Source organism: Charadrius vociferus, unplaced genomic scaffold (assembly GCF_000708025.1).
Source record: "Charadrius vociferus isolate BGI_N301 unplaced genomic scaffold, ASM70802v2 scaffold711, whole genome shotgun sequence".
Lineage (NCBI taxonomy): Eukaryota > Metazoa > Chordata > Aves > Charadriiformes > Charadriidae > Charadrius > Charadrius vociferus.
In genome coordinates, this window is record NW_009646852.1 from 198,479 (window position 1) to 222,604 (window position 24,126).

At 43.2% G+C, this 24,126-nt stretch overlaps 1 protein-coding gene across 1 annotated transcript in view; it reads left to right on the top strand.

Annotated features, from left to right (window-relative positions):
* The window catches only part of LOC104294617 (chromosome unknown open reading frame, human C10orf76), a 118,938-nt gene that overhangs the window by 66,044 nt on the left and 28,768 nt on the right, over positions 1-24,126 (top strand). The window contains exon 23 of the mRNA XM_009894239.1: positions 20,306-20,384. Within this exon, the coding sequence (XP_009892541.1) occupies positions 20,306-20,384 (79 nt within the window). The remainder of the gene's footprint in view (positions 1-20,305; positions 20,385-24,126) is intronic.

A 24,126-nucleotide genomic window follows, 5' to 3' on the forward strand; every position in this document is an offset into this window, starting at 1 on the left:
GGCAAATTTCCAGAGTTCCCACCCAAACAGGAATTTATCTGGGTACTGTAGCTCGGCTTTCTGCTTCTGTTGAAAAGTATAAAGCTCACTGAGTGGGTAGGATGTTTGCTTTTTGTCTCACCTGAGAATTCAATGCTCCAGCAGTTCAGTATTCTCCATGCTGCTGAAGTTTCAGGGCAGGTTTGGAGGGAAGAACCAGGTGGGTTTTCCTTGTTCTCGGAGGCCTTTTCTGTACTCTCTGACCATGCCCAGGACCTTTTTTTTTCTGAAAACCTACAAAACAGAAATGCAAGAAGCTGGACAGCACCAGAATTGTGGTAACAGCCTAAAATTATTGAAGGAGGCCAGCAGTAAACCGTTTTAAGAAAAAAAAAATCTAAGAAAAAAATCTTTTAAGTTCTCAGTACAAAACTTGCCCCAGCCTTTAGGATATTAGTTCATTCTCCCTTCAGCAGAGGCAGGGACCTGACAACGTGTGTAACTACCCCCCACACTCATGCACAAAATAACCCCAATCCTTTTGCAACATTAGGCCTGGGATTTGCATATATCCTACTGTTCCCACAGCAACATTGCAGCGGCTCTGTTGTAAAGTTGTTGGTTTTCTTTATTTTCTTTCTTTTTTTAATGTTTGTGCCACTAGACCACTCTAAATGAAATATTTTAAATACACCAACTAAATCGTTAGTTGTGGTGTTTAAAGTCATTCAAGTCTCTGGGTCTAAAGTGGAGCTTCTCTCTTACCCAGCTATAATGTCTATTTTTTATTTGCTTCTCAACTTAACCCCTCTCCCTCAATAAATAGTTTTTGTATTAATTAACCTGGTCTCTCATTTGCTGTGTATCCAGAGCTTAGAAAATTCAAAAAGGTGTAGCAGAACTGGGAAAGTTTCAGAAAGGGGTGGCAAGAATGACTGAAGGTATGGAACCAGATGTTTTATGAAGAACATTTATATATATGACAAGTCTTCAGGCTGGAAGAGAGATGGCAGAGAATATACAAGAGTTTGTTTAAAAAAAAATAAATAAATTCATAGAGAAGATGAAGAGGAGCTACAAGAAGAGGGTGCATCAGAAGATCAGATAAACTTAAAGCAAAGAGATACTCCTTCGTGCAAAAGTTAAGCTGTGGAACACCTAAAAGATTATGTGAATTTAAAGCAATGATTATACAAATTAATGGAAGAAAATTCCATCATGGGTTACTGATCATACAGATATCACCTCTGTCTCTCATATCATCTTGAACTGCGTGTGGCTGGAAATAAGAGTTCTTTCTGGGGCAGTAACATTTTATTCTTGTCTGCTTTTATACTGTTACCTGAGCTCCCATTTTTAGCCACTTTCGAAGTTGGGACACTGAGCCGGGCCTCAGTACAGCAATTTCCAATGTTGACATGAATTTCATATGTCAGCAGCTTCTCAGGAGTCATCTATTTGCTTCAAAGCCTTTATCAAGCGTAAGGCAACATGCCATAATCCCCGTCCCACTGCTTTCAGGACTGAAGGATTGCATTTTACTGACAATCACCCATCTAGGTTATACATGTGGTTTGTTAAATCTGTCACTACTTTCAAGTCGAGAATGCTGAATTCCTGTGTTAGGTGTCTGTAAGGGTTCATTGTTATGTGAAGGAGTCTCTTAACGAAAGTTTGACCCACATCAGCTTTGGATACAGAAGAGAAGGCGTCCAAGCCTTTCTGTGGCTTTCTGCTGCTGCTTGTGTGCGCACAGGAAATACTGTCCTTGGTAATTTAGAAGAGGGATGTCTAAGGAAGACGACTATACTTTCCTATGAGCTGGTCTCCTGTCTACCAGCCTTTTGCTCTCTTCTGGGAGTGGTAGAAAAGTGTAATTTCCTGGAGCACTGCTAAAGAGAAGACTGATTAACCATGGAAAATTTTTCTTCCCTTGTGATTTTACTTTAGTATTTTAGTCATGACTTTCCCTGTTCCTTTTTTCTCCAGAAAGAACTCATGGAGAGCTGTCAGGATCATGAACTCATAAATCTCATGAAAGTAGAACCCGTGCCAGCTGAGCAAGGCATGATTTTAATTAAGACTAACAGGATTTTCTGTCGTCTCTTTTCCTCTCTTGCTAGCCCCGATTCAAATATAACAGTTGGGAAGAAAGGTCTTCATAAGTTCAGTAGCCTGTTGTTTGTCAGCTAAAGAAGGCTGAGTTGGTGGGACCTTTTGAGACTTCTTTGATTTAAAAACCCCAAAAATTAAAGGCCCTAGGTTTTGTTATTTGGTTAAGGGGACAAATCCTTTTACTGAGGCCTTGTAGAGCAAGGAATTGAACAGGGATATAATCTGTTTTTTCTGTTGCAGGTTACTGTTCTAAAGGAAGTTCATGTTGGATAATTTATCATTCATTCCTTTTTCCTTCTGACTACTGCAGATCCCCATGCACTGCTCTATAAATAGATGTTTAAAAGGTTCTTTTGCTGAAATATCTGAAGAGAAACTTTGATTTCACTAAATAAAAAAAAAAAAAAAACCAAACCCAACCTATCATCAGTTTTCAAAGCACAAGTTAGATGGGTTAGGAAAACAAGCGGATCAGGGTGGGAGACCTCTGCTGTAAGAGCCTCAAATAATGATCTGCTCTTTGTGAAGAGTATTTATCTGTGATGGCCAGCCAAGGTGAATGAAAAGAGCATTACCTGGAAACAGACAGATGTGAAGCCATATATTTTACTGTCATCTGCCATCCCATGTTGGCCCAGCTGTGGGTTCTATCGGTATGGAGGTGGGGAGGGTCTTTCCCTCACTGAGGAACTAAGGCTTTGTGGCTCCGGCTGGTTCTCCTGCCCAGAGCTGGTCTTGCAGGCCAGTTCTGCGCCTCTACCTGCTCAACAGGCACCAACACGGCAGAGGCTGAGAAGCATCTCCTTCGGAGTATGTTGCGGACCTGACTGAGTGCCAACCTGAATTTGCCTCCCATCCGTTTCTTCCCCAGTCCGTGGTGCCTCTGACAGGGAAAGCCATCTGTGTTACAGCCTTTTTATCTTTGCTTGGGGAGGGAAATGAAACAGAGCTGTTGTATTGCTTGCAGTCTGATGTTGAGAAGCGGTTTAAGTGACCTATTGCATGCAAACCAAGCCCTGACTGTTCAGCCTCTGGATGAGGCAGGTACAGCACTCACTGAAAGGCTGGGTGCCGAGGGTGCCTCTAATTCTTGACTTTCTAAGCAAACCTTTCCTTCTGTGTTACCAGTTATTCAGTCGAAAGAGTTTGCTCGGGGTGGAACGGTGCTGCTGTGGAACCCTACTAAGGCCCCATCTGCTAAGAGCTTGTATTGATTTGTGTCTTGGTTTATAAAAGCCTTCAATTCTCCTTGTGTAAACGCCATAAATAATGCAGATGTACTAGATGAAATGTGCTGCAGGAACATCCCAGAAATCATTTTGATTTGGGTTGAACTGAACTAATCTAATCACGGTTAGGAGTTTCTCAATAGCTGGGAAGTAAAAAGTATGTTGTCTTATTCTAGCTTAATGTATTAGTCAATACACAGGGGTAGGAAGATAGGTATTTGAAAGGGGTAATCAGCTTTAGAAAACAAGAGCTTTTAATGTTAAAATATTGCAAAACTTCATCTGAAACTAGTTGTATATCATATAGATACACACACGGTGGAAGTACAGTAAAATCCAGTCCTGTGCCTGTGATTTATCTGCATAATCCTCGCATTTGTATGCTGCTTTGTCAGAAGGACTGCAGTGCTTCAGAGGCTATATGTATATATACTAAATAAATCATTTTGCCCACTTGTAGCAAACAGCCATTTTGTGCTAGAAACATTGCAGAATGCATTTTAGTAGGGGACATTGATGAATAATTTGTCCTTTTGAGATTCCATGGGCTTTACAGCACCAAAATGTATTTCAGGTTGGACTAGGTCCAGATCTGTATGAGAAGTCCTTGGCAGTCTTGTAGCAAGTATATGGGAGTTTTAGAGGTGACCTGTTTTTAGAAATTTAATTGGATTTTTGTTCTATTTTATGTCAGTTATGTGTAAAGAAAGCAAAAAGGTAGAGGGATGTGGTATTTGTTAGATTGTTCCGTTAGAAATATTCAGCATATCAAGACTGATTTGTCTTCAAAGTGGTCTGTGGTCATGGCAGCTTGGGTTCTTCTCTGCGTTGGAGACATCAACTGATGGACAGTGGTTCCTGCAGAGGAGAGAGAATGTATTTGTAGGCTCATAAATTCATTCTAATCAATGTTTCCCTAGCAGTTACTTGATGTTACTTACCAAAGTTGCAAGATGAAGAATGTGTTTACATGCTATTAGCATTGTTAATTGACAGGAAACATGGATACAGCCTATTTTCAGAGCTGAGACTTGTCTTCCTGTCACTTTTTTGCAGTTGATGGCCCCAAAACTGCTGATGTGATCAAACAGCACATTGCAGACGACAGCTATGAGACAATTTCAGAACTCACTCGTTCTGCTTCAAATTATTTAGCATCGAGCACTTTGTCCTGGCTAAAGCAGACAAACCATATGAACCAGGTTGCCCACTGGCAGAGAGTTTTTAGGAATTTGGGGTCATATGTCAGCATTCATTATCAAAGGAACTCCAGGTGCCCAGAGGAACTTAGAGATCTCTTGAACGTCAACGCAGGGGGAGACTTCAGACACTGAGATTGCTGCTGGTCAGTGTTGTCTCTAAATTTTTCCCGTTGATTCTTCAAGTAATGTTGGATGACATGCATACGTTGTAACTTATCTGCACAACCGGGAAACTTGTGACAGTAGAGAGAAGATGTATTTAAGAACCTTTGTATATTAGTTTTATAGCAGAGATTACTGAAGCTCTATGGGCATGTGACACTCCTAGTGTTTCTTTTGGAGCAGGCAGCATGCATCAATAACAATGCTGCAGATTCCAAGAATAAGTGATGTGACAAAGCTCTTGTTGTGGAGCATCCCCAGAAGGTGAGGATGTCGAGGGTGCACTTCCTCAGGTCACAGGTATGAAAATAGTGCCACGTGATAAGTTTTTCAGTGATCAGAAAGGACATAAGAATTTCTGAGAAATTTTGCAGGTTACTGGAAGCCTGGCAGAAGGTTAAATCATGAAGTAGATGAGGCAGTGTGATCTGAATTGCTTTTTAACCTGTCAGGCAGTGCAGTTCATGAAAAAGCAGGTGCCGATCTGCAAAAGGGGGCTGTATCTTGAAAAGCAGTGACTCAAGAAGCATTGACTGGCAGCTTTACTCTAGGTCTCTCATGAAATGTTCAGCTAAAAAGGTTTGTTTGACCCTTGAAATATTTGCAGGAGCAGGAAAGTGATTTTACGATCACATATATTTTGCAATTTTGCTCAGTGTCTGTTTCAAAAAGCATATTGAAAAATTGGAGAAAGGGCAGAGAAGCCTCAGTTATGAGAGGCTGGTAAAAATGCTTTCAAGATTTCAGTGTCTTAAGCTCTTTAGAACAAAACCTGAGGTATGCTCTTTAGAGTGTTTGAGCATTTTTGAGAAGACAAAATGCCAAAACAGAAAAGGAAGATAAGGCTAGACACTGAAATCAAATTGAAACTGCAAATTAGGTACCCATTTTTTAATAGGTAACTGACCATCGTAGGAAACAACAGAAGGGATCGGTTTTCTTGCCCTCTTCGTGTCTGAACAGGATACCTCTGTGATAGCTGCTCTGTTAGCTAGCTACTGCCATGAGACTACATAGGGCAAGGATAATGTTGAAAAATGCAACAGCTTGTGATACACAGAAGTCAGATAAGCTGATCTACTGACTTGTAGTTTCACGAATCAGTTAAAGACTGGATCCAATATATCAGTTTGCATTTAAAACTTAACAAATTCACTCTGGATTCTTGTGCTTCAGGCTTGTATTTTTGTATTGAGAGAATTGTCCTGTACATCAGCCTTAGACCTACTGAAATTTATCCATGCAGCAATTAAACAAAAGGGCTGTCCTGACACTTACTTTGAGGAGTTGTTGCTCTTAAGACCACAACGCAGAGGTGAGATTCAAGAATATGTCGGTGGGCTGCAAGCTCTTCATTTTTCTGCAGTTTGTGGTCACCGTGATGGCTGCGCTCAGTGAGCATGGGCCAGGATGGAGGAGCTCTGCTGCAAGGAGGTATAGAGAAATCACTCACTAGCTAAACCTCCTGGTAAAAATGTCACGTTTTTAATTTATATTTTCGGCCATACGTGTTTCAGTTTTTTAGATGGGAGTAGGGATTTTGCCCATTGTGTTTTAGACTGGCAAAAGGTTTATACTAAGTTGTAATAACAAGAGAAAGCGAGAGTGCTTCAGAGACTTCGGAGTGTCGTATTTTTTAAGTCTATTTCTTACTTTAAAAAATAAGTTTTTACTGAATGAATTTTGCGGAGCCTTCCATGTTTAGTTGTGGAATTAGTGGACAGGAGCAGTAAATCCATGCTGGGGATTGGCCTCAAACCCAGAGAAGGGTTAAATATGCTGTTTATTTAAAAAACTGTCTCTCTTTTTCAAAAGTGCATACATAGAGAGTAAGTGTTATTGTAGTGTTGGTGTTCTTAAACACTGTGATCTTGAGGATGCTCGAGTCTTTAGGTCAGGATGTCAACACATCCTTTGACACAAGAGGTCCAGCTTATCTGCTGCAGGGTCTGCAGCCTGGCACTCCAAAGAGGCGTCTGTCTCTGTGCGTACAGGCGCTCTGCAATTTGAACACGACTTGTACTTCCAATAGCAACACTCAACATCTAAAGGTAGGGCAGGAACTGCATCTTAATGACGCCCACCGTCAGGAGAAGGTAAACGGTGCCGAGCTCTGCCCCTGTTGAGTGGGCTGTGGTGAATCCGTGAAGACAACATGAGCTTTAGCAGCTAACTGTCTGCCTGCGGCTTCCCTGAAATGGCTAAAACCACTTAAAAGTGATGGTATGATTGATGATATGTTAAAAACCATTTAATGAAAGAGGAAGCTGGTTTGAGGGAAGATCTAAAAAAGCCTGGCACAGCCTGTTTTGGAGCTTTCATTAGCTGCCCCAAAATATAACTGCAGAGAATCTATAGGGGCTGCAGGTTGGTCTTTGCCCTTTGCCTGTCGCCTCTTAATTCTGTCTGTCGAATAATGGCAGAGGTGTTTTGGGGCAGTAAGTCATTAAGGTTTGTTGACACTTAGGTTTGCCATGGCTATTCAGGAGGTTAAGCGCTGTGTTTACTCCTGCTCTCCTGTGCCACTTGCGTTTGAGGCGAGAGGTTCTTCGTTTCTCGGCTGGCTCTCCCTGTTCATCACTATGCAGAATGAAGCCTTAGAAGGCACCTGAATATTAATTTTTCACACTTTCTGAGAACTGTGGGAAGTAAAGGTCAGGGAAAGTATATTGGCTCCCATTAAGGCAGAATGGCGAAGAGGCTGAGCGGCGAACAGGCATGCCAGCTTAGGATAATATGCCCCAAACTTGGTCCTGCTGTCACCACCTCTGGCCTCCTGCCTGGGGCCTGTGACCACATTTATCTTGCAGTGACTTTTTGTACAGAGCAGTCGTAAGTCTCCTCCAAATGCAGAGATGCAGCATCTGAAGGTTTAGATATCCATAGATCTTGAGCGGAGATTCCTTTCCATGGCAAGAGGAGCCCTGATAGAAAGAGGAGAGGAGTAGTTAGTCCTGAGGGCGTAGTGAGTCTGCTGTGTGTATACATGTGCTGTGCACCGAAATACTCTGTGCTGGAGCCAGTGGGTTTATTTTAGAGATAGCTTGGAAAGAACTTTGATGTAACCATTTTCCTGTGGAAGGCTGAAATCAAAACACTTTTCAATATTTGCCAATTCTTGTTCTGAAATATCCTCACCTCGATTTTTTTTTTTTAATAGTTGGATGCTTTCAACATGAAAATTTAATTTGTCAGAATTTTTCTCCTAACTCTTGTGTTTCAAAGTTGAACTGAAATCTTGAATTTTGTCCAAACAAAGTTTTTGATCAATGCAAATTAAGGATAAATATGAAATTTTAATGGAGAGGTTAAAGATCATATAGTTTCGCTTGGAATTTGAAACAAAGCCACACTTCTAAATTTGAGATCCTTAATAAGAAAGGGATCTTCAACTCAGTTCTAATTTTGATCGTCTTGTTGAGTATCACAATGTGGCTTGTCTGTGAAGCCAAATATAATTCTGCCCTTTAGATAGCATTTGGGGTTTTTTTTCTCTTTTTTGCTTTTTGTGTGGTGCTGTGGGTTTGTTTTTTTTTTTCTCCAGCAAGAGATTTATGTAGTTTTCTCTTTTTTCATATAGTAAGCATGTTGCCAAGCCTTGGCTCTATCAAACTGATAAGAGTCAATGCTCATTAGCATCAAATGCCACAGCACATATCACTTTTGGTGTGTTGCTCAGCTAGCACATGTTGGCTGTTAAAGCAGCAATTAATCCCTTTGATACTAAATGGGTTCTGTAATCATCTGACCTGTTATTTAATATAATAATCAAAGTTCTCTAATGACTTGCATAGTTTAATTCCTTTAGGAGTCTTGACAGAGACAAGGAAATTTTGCCGTGCAAGCTAACTTACGCAGCACTGGAGAGCTGGTGGCAAAGAATGCTTTTTAAATATAATCAGGAAAATGATGACTTAAGCAAGTGCAGTGGGGGTGAAAGAAGAACGGGGTTTAGTAGGTGAACAATAAGCAGCCTGATTGCTTTCTGTTGCACTAACGGTTTTTCTGCTGCAAGTTTGACTAGTATTTTTGGAGGAAGATTTTTACAGCATCTCACCTGGCATTAAATGCTTTCTCAGTTAGGCTAGAGCAGTGTTTGATCTGGGTTAAATTGTCAGAAATTTCTAAGTGTGTGCCAATCAATAGTAAGTAATTATGCATGTGCTCAGAATAAATGCTTGCCAAGGTAATAGAAGCCATGCAAACTTTTTTTCCTCTTTAAACAGGGGGGGAATCTGCAGTATTGCTCACAGAAACATGCAGGAATTATTATCGGTGTAAAACTTTGAAATATTGACCTGTATATGCGCTGAATGCCTTTTGCGTAAGATATGCCTGTTCCTCCCTGTTTCCCAAAATGCTTAAATTGAGCAGCTTTCCAGTCATAGAGTATGGCAGCACTGTTATCTCAAACATTTGTGGTGCTGAGATGATACTGTTAACACGCGCAGCGCCAGGGAAAAGCTGCTGGCAGCTTGCCTGCAGGCAGAAGAGCGGTGAGGTGAGGCAAGAATGGGAATCAGCCTGCTGCGGCGGATGGGCCAGGAAAGAAGTGTTGCCTTCAGTCTTTGAATGGAAGAGCTGAAAGGAACTAAGGAAAAATCAAATATCTTAATACAAGTAGTCAGCACTGCATTTTTGCCAATGCAAATGTAATAGTGAAATGAGAATTCAGGATGTCAACGGCCTTTTAATGCTTGGAATGTTTTGGTGTGCGCTAGAGCACTTCTGAATCACATAGAGTTTATAGGAATTAATGCAACCAGGTGTGGTGACTTCCTTTCTGATATTTTTATTTTGGTTATTTTGCAAATATGAAGAGCACATTTGGATCTCTACATCAAGTTTGCTTGTTTTTTCCTGCCTTTTCATTTGATTATGGGTAACATTTTTTAATGTGGCCCCAGTTTTGATTGCTGAACTTGGGAAGGTGTGTGATCTACAAACCTTGTTGGCGACAACTGAATGCGTGGATGCTTTGTCTGGGTTGCACAACTCAGAGGTTGGCCCAAGGTGCAGAAGGTATAATTGCAGGCTTAAATTGAAGGTTTAAGAATTGTGCAGCTTAAGCTTTGCACTGTCTTGAACTATCCAAAGTTACTGCCCTGTTAGAACCAATGTACCTCTCCAGTGTGCAGTTGTGTATTAGCTGTTCTAAGAAAAAAATGGAGGCAAACCGTTAGTGCTTTTTTCACAGAGAAAAGTCCAGGCCTCCTTCCTGCTTGCAGATCCTCTGCCACCTGTTTTATATCACATGTAACTGATTGATTTAAAAACATGTGGCTTCTTTTTGCATTATGTTTTTGTAAGAGCCTTGAAAAACACTTCAAAACTTATAAAGTGTAAAAGACGTCAATAACTATAGGAATTGGGTTTTTTCTTTGACTTGCTTGTTAGGAAAACATCAGCAATTAACTTTGAAATGTTTGGTGTTCCACTGTTTCTTAGATGGGAGAACAATACTTCACTTTTGAAACAGAAAATGCACTTCACTGGCCTTGCTTTCAGTGAGAAGTATACAAAGAACAGAGCAGAAGAAATAAATGTAGGTATAAATTACAAAGGCAAAGCTTTGAGGGAGAGGTGAGCACAGATATATATGTCAGGTATGATAGTGGGTGAGAGGGGAGTGGGGGTGTTTGCAAAGAAAATAATTTTCTCCTCCTCTGTGTGACATGGGAAAGTCTGTCCCCAAAGATGTGTTCTTCAACGGCCAACTCAGCTGAACGGGTTTTGTCAGCATCTGACTGAAATTTGGTGCAGGATAAGGATGTGCCAAATAAAAGTAAAAACAAAAAAAACCCCATCCCAGCACCATTGAAGTGATTCTGAAAATCCTTGGTGTAGGCGGGTGATTTTTAAAAGTTGCTGCTTGTCAGTTGGGCTGTGGCGAGTTGACTCCCAGTTCTCCTTTTGTGTTTACTGTTGTCTGATGACCTACGAGTGTATGCGCACAGGTTAGCTTCAAGTATGGCATTTTACTCTGCGGTCACGATGGATTTAATACCAGCCTGTTGTCAGTAACTCAACTGGTAACTTGTTCAACTCCAGTAAATCACTTGCTTCTGATCATCACCCGTTAGATATTGAAAGCAGAGGTCTCAATAGAGAGTAGATATTTGTGAGATCTGCGGATATGGGGATGGAGGGAGCTTGGCTTTCAGGGAGGCAGGTCTGGTTAAGGGAATTAAATAGGAAAGAAGATGTGCACAACGAAATACAGCAAAGGAGTTAGATATCTAAGATGAGATGAAGCTCTCCACTGGTCCATAAACCAGGCACCCTGTCTCAGGAGAACAGAATCTTAATCAGCTACAGATCCTCCAGCCTTTCAGACATGAAATAAATATCATAACAAGAGTACCATTCATTCAGCTGTAATGCTGTTTGGCTCTACGGCTTTCCTTGCTATTGGAATCCAACTTCACCTTGTCCCATATGACGTGTGGTGACATCGTTCTTGAGGACACGCTATTCACTCGGGGTAAGGGGGGTGTCATCAGAGTCCATGCTTTAATTTTGGTCCTGGATTTTGGAAGGCAAGGCATTGCTTTAGTTGCTTCTATCAGGCATTTCTCAACAAACGTGATTCTCATTTGCACCTGTCTGATGAGAAAATATTGTGAGGTTTGCAACATCTTGTATTTTCAGAGGATTGGACTGTAAATAATGGGTCTCAGTCGGGATGGTAGCTGGTAGTGTCTGAAAGGTTAAGATTGTGAACTCCTTCAGATTTACATGGCTGTGCAGGTACAGCCATAGCTGGCACTTGGTGTAATTAAGTTAATTAAATATCATTGTGGGACTCAACTTCATTTCCTTTGCGAAGTAGGTTTGACTGTAGCTCATTCTTGCTTAGGCAATGTTCCTTCCCCCCTCTCTTTTAGTGTCATTTAATACCCAGCTACTAGATTGTATTGTTCTCACCCTTTACTCCCTCAATGCAGACAAATGCCGATGCTTCGGTGCCTTCCTTTCCCTCTGGGACTTTTGTCACAGGCGCAGGTTTTACTGTGAGTCGGTAGAATGAGGTTGTGTTATGGGACCTAAAGAGAGAGGTTTCTTGTCTGCTGCCACCATCTGCAAACAGTGTTCAGGGCCTCGTGCGATACCTGCAGGCTCGCACCTGACAAAATGGGGTAATGAGTTGCTTCCACCCACTCCAGATAATATGGGGTTGACGGCAAGTGTTCACTAAGTTAATTAGACTAGCAGCCATACTCATTGCCTTTCTCAGAGAGCTTTAAAAGGTCCCGGTGGGATGGTTTAGAAACTTTTAAAATTTCACTCTTCGCGTGGTATGTTTGGAAGCTGGTGTGTGCAGTCCATATGGCATTCTGCACTAAATGCAGCATCCGATAAGCTAGGCTTTCTGCTTTCCTTCAAGTTAAACATCTTATGATAAAATACTAATTAAGATACTAATGGGCATAAAAGTAATTTAAAATATTTTGGGGTTTGATCCTGTTTGAGGTTTTGCAGTGTCTTCTGTCTCAAGAGGCTTGGATGGCAGTCTGTAACGCGAATTACGAAGTAATGGGTAGAGGCTGACCCACTTACAGTGCTTGCAGAGAATAAATATTTGCCAAAAGTTCTTTACTTCAGGTCCTAACCAGAGAGAGTGGCTCTGCAAACCTGTCTGGTAATCTGCTGTCAAATGCTTGGCTTCCCCCCTCCCCTCCTTGTTTTTGTTTTGCTTTTTTTTTTTTTCCCCCTAGTCCTCTGGATTAGCTGTTTCTTCATACTTTGTTGTTTGTTTTGGAGAGCAGGTTGCCTTGTACACCAGGGAGTTAAAAGTAGCTGTAGCTGAAGGGCTGTATTTGGTGTTGAGACTGTTTTATGACACATTTCATTGCTGTAAAACACCTGGCTACTAGAGAGTATCACGCTGTTTGCATCAAAGGGTGCTTAGATACTAAAAGAACCACAGCCTGTTTGGTCCATGGACTGTATTTTCTGCTTGTTTGGCACATCTGAAGAACTTTGGACAAATGAATACATATGAGGTAAGAAGACTGGGGAACATGTGCTGCAGAAAAGGTTGTTTAGACTCTGAAAAAGATAATTCCATATTAATATTGTTTGTTACGGGTCTGTGCAGATACTGAGGCAGGACCATGGCTCTAGGGCAGTGGGCGCCTTCTAAAAGCATATATTAAGAAACCTTCTAAGGTGGGCTTCTCATTTTAGAAGTTGGTTGAAATTGCAAAATTGGTAACATGACTGTGGAAGCATAGACGTTGTGCCTGAAGTCCCATACGCTGATGTGTCATAGTCTTCTCTCTCAGCTCGAATGTGCCAGACTGAGTTTCAGGTTTTAGTGACTAGCGGCCCAAGGAGCAGACTTTATATCTGTGATGTTTCCGTGTTCTGTCAAACAGCACCAATTCTCTTGGTAGTTACAGGTGAGCGGGTATTAGTTTAACGCAGCTCTCTGGAACTGAGGTGTAGTGGAGGGTTGGCATTCTACTTTGGTAGAAGTAAACTCTCCTCATACTCTCACCGCTAGTAACCAGGTGTTTCAGAGTAATGAAATATGCCATAAAATGTGTCATTTGATCTCTCGTAAATTACACGATCGAGACAAGAAATCTATTCCTTATCAAGTCCTAGCTTTGTTGTAGAACAGTCAATGACAGATTGGCAGAAGAGCGGGAACGCAGATCAGGTTGGTGCCCTGTGCTTCACTCCCAATCCTAGGCAATATTTTCTACTGTGTCATTCATATCAGTTCAACGAGCAGTGCCATTGATTATGTATACTTAAGAATTTTGATGTCTGCTTATTGAGACAAGGGAATGGAAATGCATCTAGACTTGTTTCCAGTGAGGCACTGACTGCATGAAAATATGAGAGTGGATAAATTCCCCGAGTTGTAGTCTCCAGTGAGGTCGTGCAACTGTCCCAAAAGAGTTAACTGCTCACCCGTGAGGACTTCCTTAGTAAAGAAGCCAAATAGAAGTCGTTTAGGTGTGAGGGTGGAGGTATTTGGTTTGCTTGGCTTAAATGTAGGGACATGCACTGTAAGAAGAGAAAATCAGCATATCCTGCAAGCCGCGATGATACCAGGTCAGTATCCAGCAAACAGCGAAGTGGAAAGATGCACTGCGGAGCTGGGTGGTGGGTCAGAAAGCACATCCTCTTCTTCTGCCCTTGCAGAAGGGGCTTGGTAAAACAATGCCGAGAATTGCAAGAAGCTCAGTTGGCGCGTGTGCGCTCTTTTGTCCCCTCCTTATTAAATAGATAGACTGTGTATCTCCCACCCCAGTGGAGCCTGTCATCACAATCAATAGGTTTCAGCATAGCAGAATTGAACAGGTGTAGCAGGGCTTGTTTCTTCTGTGAAATTGCAGCAGTGCTGACTCGGATATTTTTGGTGAGCTGTAAAGCGAGTGCTTTTGACTAAAATATCCTTTTGTCTTGGATTCTCCCCTGCAGTTTATTATTGTGTCTGGAAAATGCCTCCCCCTGTGAGTTGTGGACTTTCAGCTTAATGTCAGTACTCATTAAAGTGTAGGAGCAGAAAAAAATTTAACAGACTGGAGTTAAACCACAGTAGAAGGAAGAATTGAGCGCACCATTCCAGGGGGTTCGCTTGCTTTTAATTGATGCGCACAGCTTAGGCATGGCAGGTATGCATACTTTATGGCAAAGCCTTGTGGACATGTGTTAAAATAATCTAAACCCTCTCACCTCCTGCCAGGTGGGGCTGTACATACGGAGTAACTCAATCTAATTGTTGCAGGCACTGAACAGATGGGGTTTTATTGTCTTGAGTGCTGGCAGTGCGTAAGAGAGCAATGCCAGCAGGATCCTTGCCCCAAACAGCAGCTTGCTGAGACACGGCTTGCTGCAGGAAGGTTGGCTTGTGGCTGGGAGTTTTGCACAGGTCTCCAGCAACCATGATTGTGATGGCATGAACTGGGCAAGAGGATAGGTGGTTTATGTTCATTTTGGTCTCTGTATTATGTGTAATTTACTTGCTGCCTTGTGCTTGAGCAGTTTTCAACATATTACCTAGTAAACCGCTCTGAGCTCTTTTCACCTTGTTGGTTTAAAACAGTGGAGGTGATAGTTCTTATTCCCATTTTATAAAGAGAGAAGCTAAGGCATGTGAGAGGGAACTGTTGTAGCAAATTGGAGAGAAACTGGTCACTTATTGATTCCTGTTCCTGAACAATAACCCTTTTACTACTAAAACAGCTTTATAAAGTGGAATGTGATAAAAGACAACTATGCCCTTTCCTGCTTCTGCCTGTTCCTAGCCTTCATCATGGTACTACAAACTTCGTGCGTGCTGGAGGATTTGTCCATCTCAGATACCGTCAGTTTTTATTGCAGAGGGAAAGTGAACTGGCTGCCTTTGCCATGCATTCGGCTTTACTCGGTGAAGGCAGAGATGCGCTTGCTGCTGCCCAGTGTGCTGCGCTGGCACGAGCGCTCAGTTGAGGAGATGAATGTGTGTAGTGGGTATAAAGTCATCCTTGATTTCCTGCGAAGGGGTAAATACCAGCCAGGTGTTACTGCTTCTCTGTTCCACTGTAACAGCATGTAGGAAGAAGTGAGCTTGCAGCGCTGCTTTTATTGTACAAGAAATGTTTGAGTATACAAAGAATATTTATGCATACTGGACCTGCAAAGTAGGTGCAAAGACCAGGCTCATGCAGTGAACGATGGCTCAGCATTCCCATCTCTATAATAAGCTCTGCAACCTTTCTGTTCTTCCCTTAGCCTACTTTCAGCACCTCCAGAGCGCTTAATTTCACTGCTCAGGACAGGAGGACAGTGTTGTCTTAAGGGACTCTGGAAACGTAGCTGCTGTCAAGCAGGAGTGGGTATTAGACAGCTCATCTGCTTGATGGGGAGAGTTTGGAGGTCAGAGAAAACATGCTGAAGAAGTGCTGCCTGCCTGAGCATAGTGATTTTGCTCTCCCTGCACCTTGGACCCTGACCAGGTTAAGGCGGGCAGGGTGGTGTTCCTTGCCACGGTGGGTGAACATGGGCTGGAAGATGGTAGGCAGTAAGGGACCAGTAGCTTAGTGTTGCTGGTCCGTCTCACTTCTCACATGTGATGTTACAACTAGTGGCAAATTAAATTGAGGAATCAATTAAATCTTTTCTTTCCATGCATGCCATATCAGTTTTCACAGAAGCCCTTTCCTGTCAGCAGACTCTGCATCTTCAGAGGTTCTTTTACTCTGAGTTGCTCTGAAGGGCAGCACTGGTTGTTCCAGTTTATCAAGGGGTAACTCTAGGCAGTTTTTAAAGACCTTATAGAAAAAAATTTAAAATGTTACTTACTGGCTGGAGAGCTACTGCAGCCACTGCAGAAGCAAGCCCTGTTGCAGTGAAGATGGTGGGGGGGCAAATGCAACTCACCTGGAGGTACACCTTCTCTCACCGTAGCTCAAGGTGAGAGCTGCAGTGGGATGTCCCCATTCTGGGGTGAGAAAAAAAACTAATAGAGCCCACATGGAGATTCCCCTGCTTCTCACCTTTCAGCTCATGTGTTTTTGAGGGAGAAAGGGCTAGGAGCAGTCATTTTAGGATTGGCCAATTGTTGCAGCCTCAAGAACAACCAAAGTAGAAACTTTTCACCGGTCAGAGCTTTCCAGTTTGCAGAGGACAGACTGCCCTGGGATCAGTTGCCGTTGCTCTGATCATCTCTGTCCTGCTGTCTTTTCACCTCTGTTTTTCTTGATCCTATCTGCCCTTCTATCTCCTTTCTCCCGTCTCTGTACTTCTTCCTTTGGTATTCTTTTTCTATGCTTTTTCTCTCCTTGGTTTATCTCTAACAGAAGTCTTTCACGACACTCAGTAAATAGCGGCACTGTTGTATTTTCTGTTGCCACTGCACTTTTCTGAGCTTTCCCTCTTCTCTTACAGTTGAGATCGTTAGCTGTCTGGGACAGAGGCTTCCCACCACTCTGTATTTGTACAATACCTGTTACAGTGGGACCCACTTTTACTGTCTAATAACATGATTAATACAGCTGGTACAAATAAATTATTTGTTGGCACTTCGGTTCCTAAATAAGGGTAGAACACTTCATATTTTTCCTGCAAATCATTCCCTTCTTCCCAAATAAATAAACAAATGCAAGAATTATTCAATAAATGCATAAATATATAGATGCAAGTGTCCTAGGTTGTTCATCCTGAGGAAAACACAGGTTCATTCACATGTCTCGACATGGCTTCTGGCATCATGGTGTTTAGGTAGCTCGCTCTCTGAAGAGTTGCATGAAGTGATGAGAAGTGTGTGGGTGTTTTTTCTGAGAGCACTGGCACGGCTAGTGTGTAAATGACTCTCACTGGGACATCGAGGAATAAAATATGCAGAGATCACTTGTGGGTTGCCTTACAGCACTAAGCATTAACCTCAAGACAAGCCACTGGAAGCCAGTTTTTTCATTCCTGAGCCATTCTTTCAACCTTCTGTGTGTTCAGCATCCTTCCCTTGTCCAGTTCCCTTGTGACGAGTCTCCTCTTGCCAGCTGACTGCTGAACTGTGCATCTGTCAGAGGAGGCAACGTTGCTAAAGTGACATCTCTCCAGACATCTCTCTGTCCCTAGAGAATTGTGTCCCAAAAAAGCTCTGAAATTTGTATGACAAATGGCAGCCAGCCCCACTGAGGGACTTTGCGGTGTGGAAATACGTAAGTGTACGCACTATCAAAGGCTGGTTGGTTGGGGAACTGCAGTGTTTTGTCCTTTGGTTGACACTTCACTATTGCCTTGCTTTACAAATGCACTGAAGATGATAGTGCTTCATGAATATCAAACATGGTTTTCTTTTCTTTTTTTTTTCATCATCGATATGAAGATCTCAGTAGAGCACATCACAAATCTTTTCCAAGAGCCTCAACTGCTCCCTTCTCCCTCCCCAAAGGTACTGGCTGATATCGCAATAATCAAGGCAATCACAGTGTAAACATAAAACCTTGCCAAGGCTCAGCAGTTACATGCTGGTGTGAGAACTAATGATGGCAAAGCCGCTGTTCTATTGTCCATAAGGGGGAGACTGCGCTTAAAAGCTCCGGTCCCCTGTTGTCTCCAGGAACAAATGCCTGTGGAGTGGCAGCTTTGCAAAGTGAAATTCCAGCTGTTACTCAGTAGCCCAGGAGGCCAGTTGCCTAGAAGTATGCCCCAGGGACAAGATGGGGTTTGAGAGACGGAAGAATAGCCGGAGGCATATCAGAGTATTGATGCAGAAAGGTGCTGATATTGCCCAGTGGCTTGGGCTGGGTAGCGATGGAATTTCTCGCAGCAGATGCACAAGGAGGGGCTGTACCGCATGCGGAGCCTGGCCTCGGTAGCGTATGCCGGGCAGTAAGAACCTGGCTACACAGAGCCAGGATTGAATCCAAGCTCTTCATGCTCCTCTGCCCCAGGCTGCCTGCAGGTCCAGGAAAACAGCTCTGCAGAAAATCAGGTTGGGAAGGAATTCTTCAGAGTGAGAGAGAGCTCACTTAAAACAAATTAAACAGCTGAACTTCTTCCTCTAGTCACTGAGGAGTTGTCCATTTGCCTTTAGGGAAATGAGGAAGGAGACTTGAATTCTCTCTCTTCCTTAACGTCTGTTGATTCTTACTGCAGTGGCAGCTGGTTGCTGGGTTTGCTTTCCCTGGGCGAATCCCAGCTGTGATTGCAGGTGCCGCTCCGCTAGCTCAGATCCGAGCAGGGACTTGTGAGCAGGCGGCCCCTGTTGAAGTGCTTCACAGCAGTGGATACAAATGAATGCTAAATCTGTTCCCTGGTAAATGTTGGAACCATGTGAGTGCACTGAACCCCTCCGAGCTGCCAAACCTTCTGTCAAGCCAGAAGTTAAGTTGTTGTAAGTCTGTGTTCCCTTTTCTTTCAATAGCTTGTAGTGCGTCCTGCAGGAGTGTAAATATGACTCCAGCCAGGCATAAAACACGCAACTTGAAAGCCACAGTGTTCGAGAGGCTGGGTAATGGAGAGTGTGATTGTGACTCACAGGACCTGCTTCTCTGGTCGGATTGAAGTGGGAGGAATCTGGCCGTCTCTCTACCTGCCTGCTTGCCCCGATCTGGAGGGAGGAGGGGTTCAGGCAGCCTGGCAGGGGCCCTGCTAAATTCGCTTTACTGATGTAACTGTCAAGGTAGGCGAGACTGCAGAAACCCCCCTGTGCTAAGTACATACTGGTGCTGCACCAGCAGCCGCTGGAGTGACTGCCGCTGCGCATGGACTGCATCTGGTGTGTTCACGAGTTGTGCGGCTGGGAATGTTGCAGTGAACCTGCAGATTCTGTTTGGGAGTTGGTTTTTTGTGTGGTTTTTTTTTTTTTTTTAATTTGTTTGTTCCTCCCGCTCCCCACTCCTTCCATGCTGTTTTTCTTTATCTCTGTATTTAAAGCAGTAAGGATGCTTCCAGGCAGGTTTTCTTTCTGCTGGCTCTGATTGGCACCACTGACTATCACTCATTGCGGGACTCGGGCACCAGCTTTTAGCTGTGATGAGGTCTGGAAAAAGCAGCTGAAAGCCCTTCTGCAGGGAGAGGCGTGGGGAGGAGGGAACCCATTAGAGTGCAACAGAGGGAGCTGGAGTGAATTTTCATGCTGATGAATATGAGAGTGAAAGCCCTGACTGCTGCTGTGGTGTAATTTGGCCGAGCAAGTGTTCTCCAGGCACTCTCAGTGTGTGTCTGTGCCGAGCACTGACATGGGCTGTTCCCGTCATGAGCGTTTACCTCAGCAATGGGTCTCACGCGTAACATCCCAACTAGACTAGTTACAAACTCTAGCCCAGGGAGACTTTACTGTTTTGCCAGTTGTCTTCTCAGCTGCACCTGACAAGCAGAGGAAATATTCCAGCTGCAGTTTGATTCCGCCCCCCCCCAGTTATTATTTTACTTTCAATTTTAAATTTCTCGTACCTGCCTCTGGATCCACCTAGAAGGGAAGGGGAGTATGTTGGTGCAGGCAGCAAGAGAAATGAGACAGAGAAGTAGGAGTGATCAGTGTTTCTGCTGCTGTGTTTGCGACACTGTCATAAGTTATCTCTAACGATCTAAATTGGGGCTGAGGACTAAAGTCATTATGGGAAAAAGTCAAAGTAGTGGCTGCAGTGATGAATGACTACAAGTAAGAGCCAACTACAACATTTGAAACATAGTGGAGATCCAAAGCAATAAGCCATCAGCTTCAACACTGAGGCAACAAAGTTCCATAGAGCAAAATGTCAGGCGATACCAATTTTGGAAGGGAGAAACAGTTCCTGAGCAGGATGGAGCAGCAATGGCCAGGTTTGCTGTCTCTGCAGGCACACTGAGCAATCTGCAGCCTGTTCTCGGCAAGGCAGCAGCAATTCCCTCTGCCAGAGTGGCGAGCACAGTCCCGTATCTGCTGGGACAAATGCACCAGGCGTAGGGCAGTGCCTGTGCTTGCAATTTCCAGTGAGCCTGCGACGGAATCTGCATTGGCCTCTCAGCAGGGAGTGTGCCTTTGGCAGAGCAAACAATACAGTGTGGTGAGGGAGGAACTACTTCTTGCAGGGGCTGTTGCTCCATGTGCACTGTCTCAGGCTGGTGGGGAATTTCTGCTGCATCCCAAAAGCTGTTCCTCAGACCTTTGAAAATTTCTCTCCTTTGTTTCAGAGCCATCATCAATCACTTCAACCCGAAGATAGAGTCTTACGCTGCGGTGAATCACATATCACAGCTCTCTGAGGATCAGGTAAGCCAGGCACGCGAGCGATGATCTTTTTTTCATGCTGACCTCTGGAATATAGGTGTTTAGGAGTACCATGCGCCCACTGGGACTGATGAAGTTACAGCAACATGAGAAGTGAAGGTGGGAGTCCTGTGTTCCTTGTTCAGGTGTGGGCAACAGGAAGAGAAACAAGGCTTGATTTGGCCGACTTTACCATCGTATGCAGACATCTTGGTCCAGCAGATACAGAAGGATGGGTACGAATGATGAAAATACTCAATATTGTCAGCAAGTGTGGTTGGAGCTGTGAGGATGCTGGCATTTAGAAAGGGGCAGGACGTTTTTGGCAGCAAATGTAGTTATCAGAGAACTGTTGGGCGTAGCTTGATTTTCTGTGATATCAGGGAATTGGAACTTGGGCAACAGTTGGTAGAAATTTTCTAGGGTAATTGGATTCAGTTGTTTTAGATTTTGAAAGAGGGTGATGGGATTAGGTTTCCCTTTCTTAATTTGGCCTGGTTTGCTCTCTTCGTGTCCTGCTTGTGTTGCATAAATGTGTAAATGTGTCTCTTTGAAAATAGGCTACTGTGTGTGGTCTCAGAAAGGGAAGAGATGGCCTATTTCCCAAAATAAAATATTGGGATTATATGTTAATCGCTCTTGGAGAGGTAAATGACTTTGCAGGAGCCTGTGGTGGACAAAATAGAGAGCTGCCACATGAGCTGGGAGGATCATCCCAGACACAGCTGCGTCAACACCTCTGGACCTTCCGGAGAAGAAATTGTGTACACAGTCTAGGACAGACCTCACTTGAGTTACTTTGGATTGCTCCTTCCACTGGATGGGATCCCATGCTTGTGCCTCTTAAAAGGTCCTGACTGTATCTTGCTCTGCCATTCATTTCTCTTTCTGTGGATGGTATTTTTACTCATTCCTTGATGATACCCTTCCATGCTTCCCACTAAGCTTTTCATTTATTATCCTACTTGATCTGTAATATGTAGCACCCTAAAATCTCAGGTTGAATGGTGTATTGGTACAGCAGGGAAGAAAATGCGGACCCTACTGCTTTTTATCCTCGATATAGCTGGATAGAAGAACACTGGTTTTAATTTACTCAATTTTTCTTTATTGTTCTGCCTCTGAGAGTCACTGTACTCACAGCTATGTTTTGTGATGGTTCATCTTATCAGTCCTCATTCATTGATGATACACTGATTGCATCAACCTAGGCCCCTAAAAAAGAAAAGCCTTTGATAGCCCAATTTAAAACTGAGGGCTTGGATAGAGAGGAATTTTGCATAGTGTTTAGGTTAGTCTGAGAAAGGAAATGAGCTTTTCACTGTCAGCTCTGTGTAGTATTCATCCCCCAGCAGTTCAGGGAGGTCAGGTTAAATCCTTTCTTCCTTGTGTGTTATTCTTTAAATAAAATCTCTAGCAGCAGGCAGATAATGAAATCAGTGCTGATGCATTGAGCATTTTGAGGAAGATGACTAGGAAGTTGAAAGACAGATTTCTCTTTTTTTCTTTTCTCCCTTCATGCTTCCTCTCAACGTAGGTGGAACATCAAACAAAGCAAGGCAACAATAGGTCCCAGTGAACTGCAGAGAAATAACGAAGATGTCACTGTGGTGAGGAACTGTGTGGTCTCAGTGAGGGTGTTTAGTCAGTGCCCTGCAATTTACTGCACAAGGAGGAGAGGGATGGAGACTTCTTGCCTCCACTTTCAATTAGCCAGTGAGCTCAGGTCTGTGTGTTGGGCTGTGGTTTCCCCTCCATCAGTAGCTGTTCCACGTAGTAAGTACATGAGAGGCAATGGGAGATGGCTGAGATCAAGGCCAGGGTCCGGCTCTTGTGGGGTAACAGAATTTGTTGTTTTCATTCTGTGTTAGCTCTTCAACATGGGGGGATGGGGAGGTGTCGAACTTGCCTTTCGGCTGGTGCAGTCTAGTTTTTTTCCCTTCCAGCTGTACCTTCTGTTTTCACATGTGTGTTCACTTAATTCCCCTTCTCTCTTCTCTCCATAAATATTTTCTACACAAAATCCACCTTCCTTTCGAGCCCTGTTTTTTTGAAGTATACCACATTGAAGTAGTTAATGCTGACATTTAACTTGTGTATCCACACGCAGATAATACATTTGGGACTGGTCATTCTCTCCTTGGAGTTATTTCAATAGTTTCGGGAGACTGGTATTTCTTTACTGGCAACATTTATGTTAACAATTGTGGGGATCAAACTTTTCTTTTAATGAGCTTTCCTTCCCAGATACTAGCCTTTGGCCAGATTCTCATACGGCTGCTCATACTCCTCTGTGGTGTCTCAGAATCTCCTCTTAATCAGGCAGGCATGGCTTTGACAGAGCTCTATCTGAAGGGGATTTCCAGCTGCGCTGAGTTGCTTCCAATTCACTTGAACCTACTCAGCCTGCAGACTCTTACTGGAGCCTGTGTCAAACTTGCTATGCTGCTCCTGACTGTTCATGTGTTAGATGATATTTTTTTTAATTATTTTTTTTTTTATTCTTGTATTTTTAATATCCTTAAAAGTAGCTAAGTAATCAGCTGAAAGAGATTTTGCTCTATCTTTTTATTTTCCTAATCCTATTGAAGGCTTTATTACCTTAATGTCCGTTTATTACCATTCTCAGTCTGTTATTTCAGTGCTTTCTCCTTTTTTATTTATAAGCATTAATGTTAACATTATTGCATGCCGAGGGAATTTGTGAAAACGATGATGTGGGATTGTTTTAAGGGTAGACTGTTAATACCACTGTATATCTTCAGCCCTAAAGATCTCCAGGAACCATAGTTTGAATATCCAAATCTGTGCTGTAGGCAGATATATTCGCACGACTTCATGGTACAGCTTTACTGACTGTTGTGGGGTTTATCCAGCGTTTGGAGCAGACAGACTGGGAAGAGACCTTTTTCTTTCCATAGGCTCTTGAGCAAAGAGTGGGAGATTCCCTAGGCTGAGCAAATGCCAGGGATTTGACGATGAGCCACCTCAGTCTATCAACACCATGTGATCCTTGCCAGTGCCGTTCCGCAGAGTCTACTTGCCAAAGCAAACTCATAATCCTTCCTGAGTCGTTAGATATTTTGACCTTGCTAACGTCTTAGCCAGTTATTGGCCTCTTCCTTCACTTGCTAATTTGTTAAACCTGACTTCAGTGTTAACTTGTGGTTTTTATGGTATTCTCCCTCTCCACACTTTTGGCTCCTGCCTGCATCTCCTTTAAGGAACTGAAGGATGCTGCACAGTCAAAAAGGCAGGATTGGCCATTAACTGCCAATGTAACTTTAGCTCTTCCATGCAAGTGATTATTCCCATGTCTTCAAAGATGTTTGGGTCCCTTCTCAAGTCAAAGGGCAAAATAGGCTTCTGTGAAATGAATTCATAGGCTTATCTATATTCTCCAGATGACTGGACTGCCTTGTACTTAGTACATTGGAGGCAGTAGACTTCCTTTGTGCCATATCTGATCTGAGAAGCTCCCAACATGTTTTCCAGCAGAAGCAGTTGCAGAAAACGGGGTCAAGGCAGTGAGAAAACAGCAACACAAGAGTTGCGCCAGGAGGGCCAATGCAGACAAACATAAAAGACTGACAACGCAGGGTGTGAGTGATCTGGATGGGGTCTCACATCTGCCTTTTCTGGATGTGAAAGAAGAGCTGTGTGTAAGAAGGCAGCGCTCAGCTTGATGGTGATGTAGCACGATTATTCTAGAGAGGCTAAAGTGAGAGGAATCCAGTACCTCTTT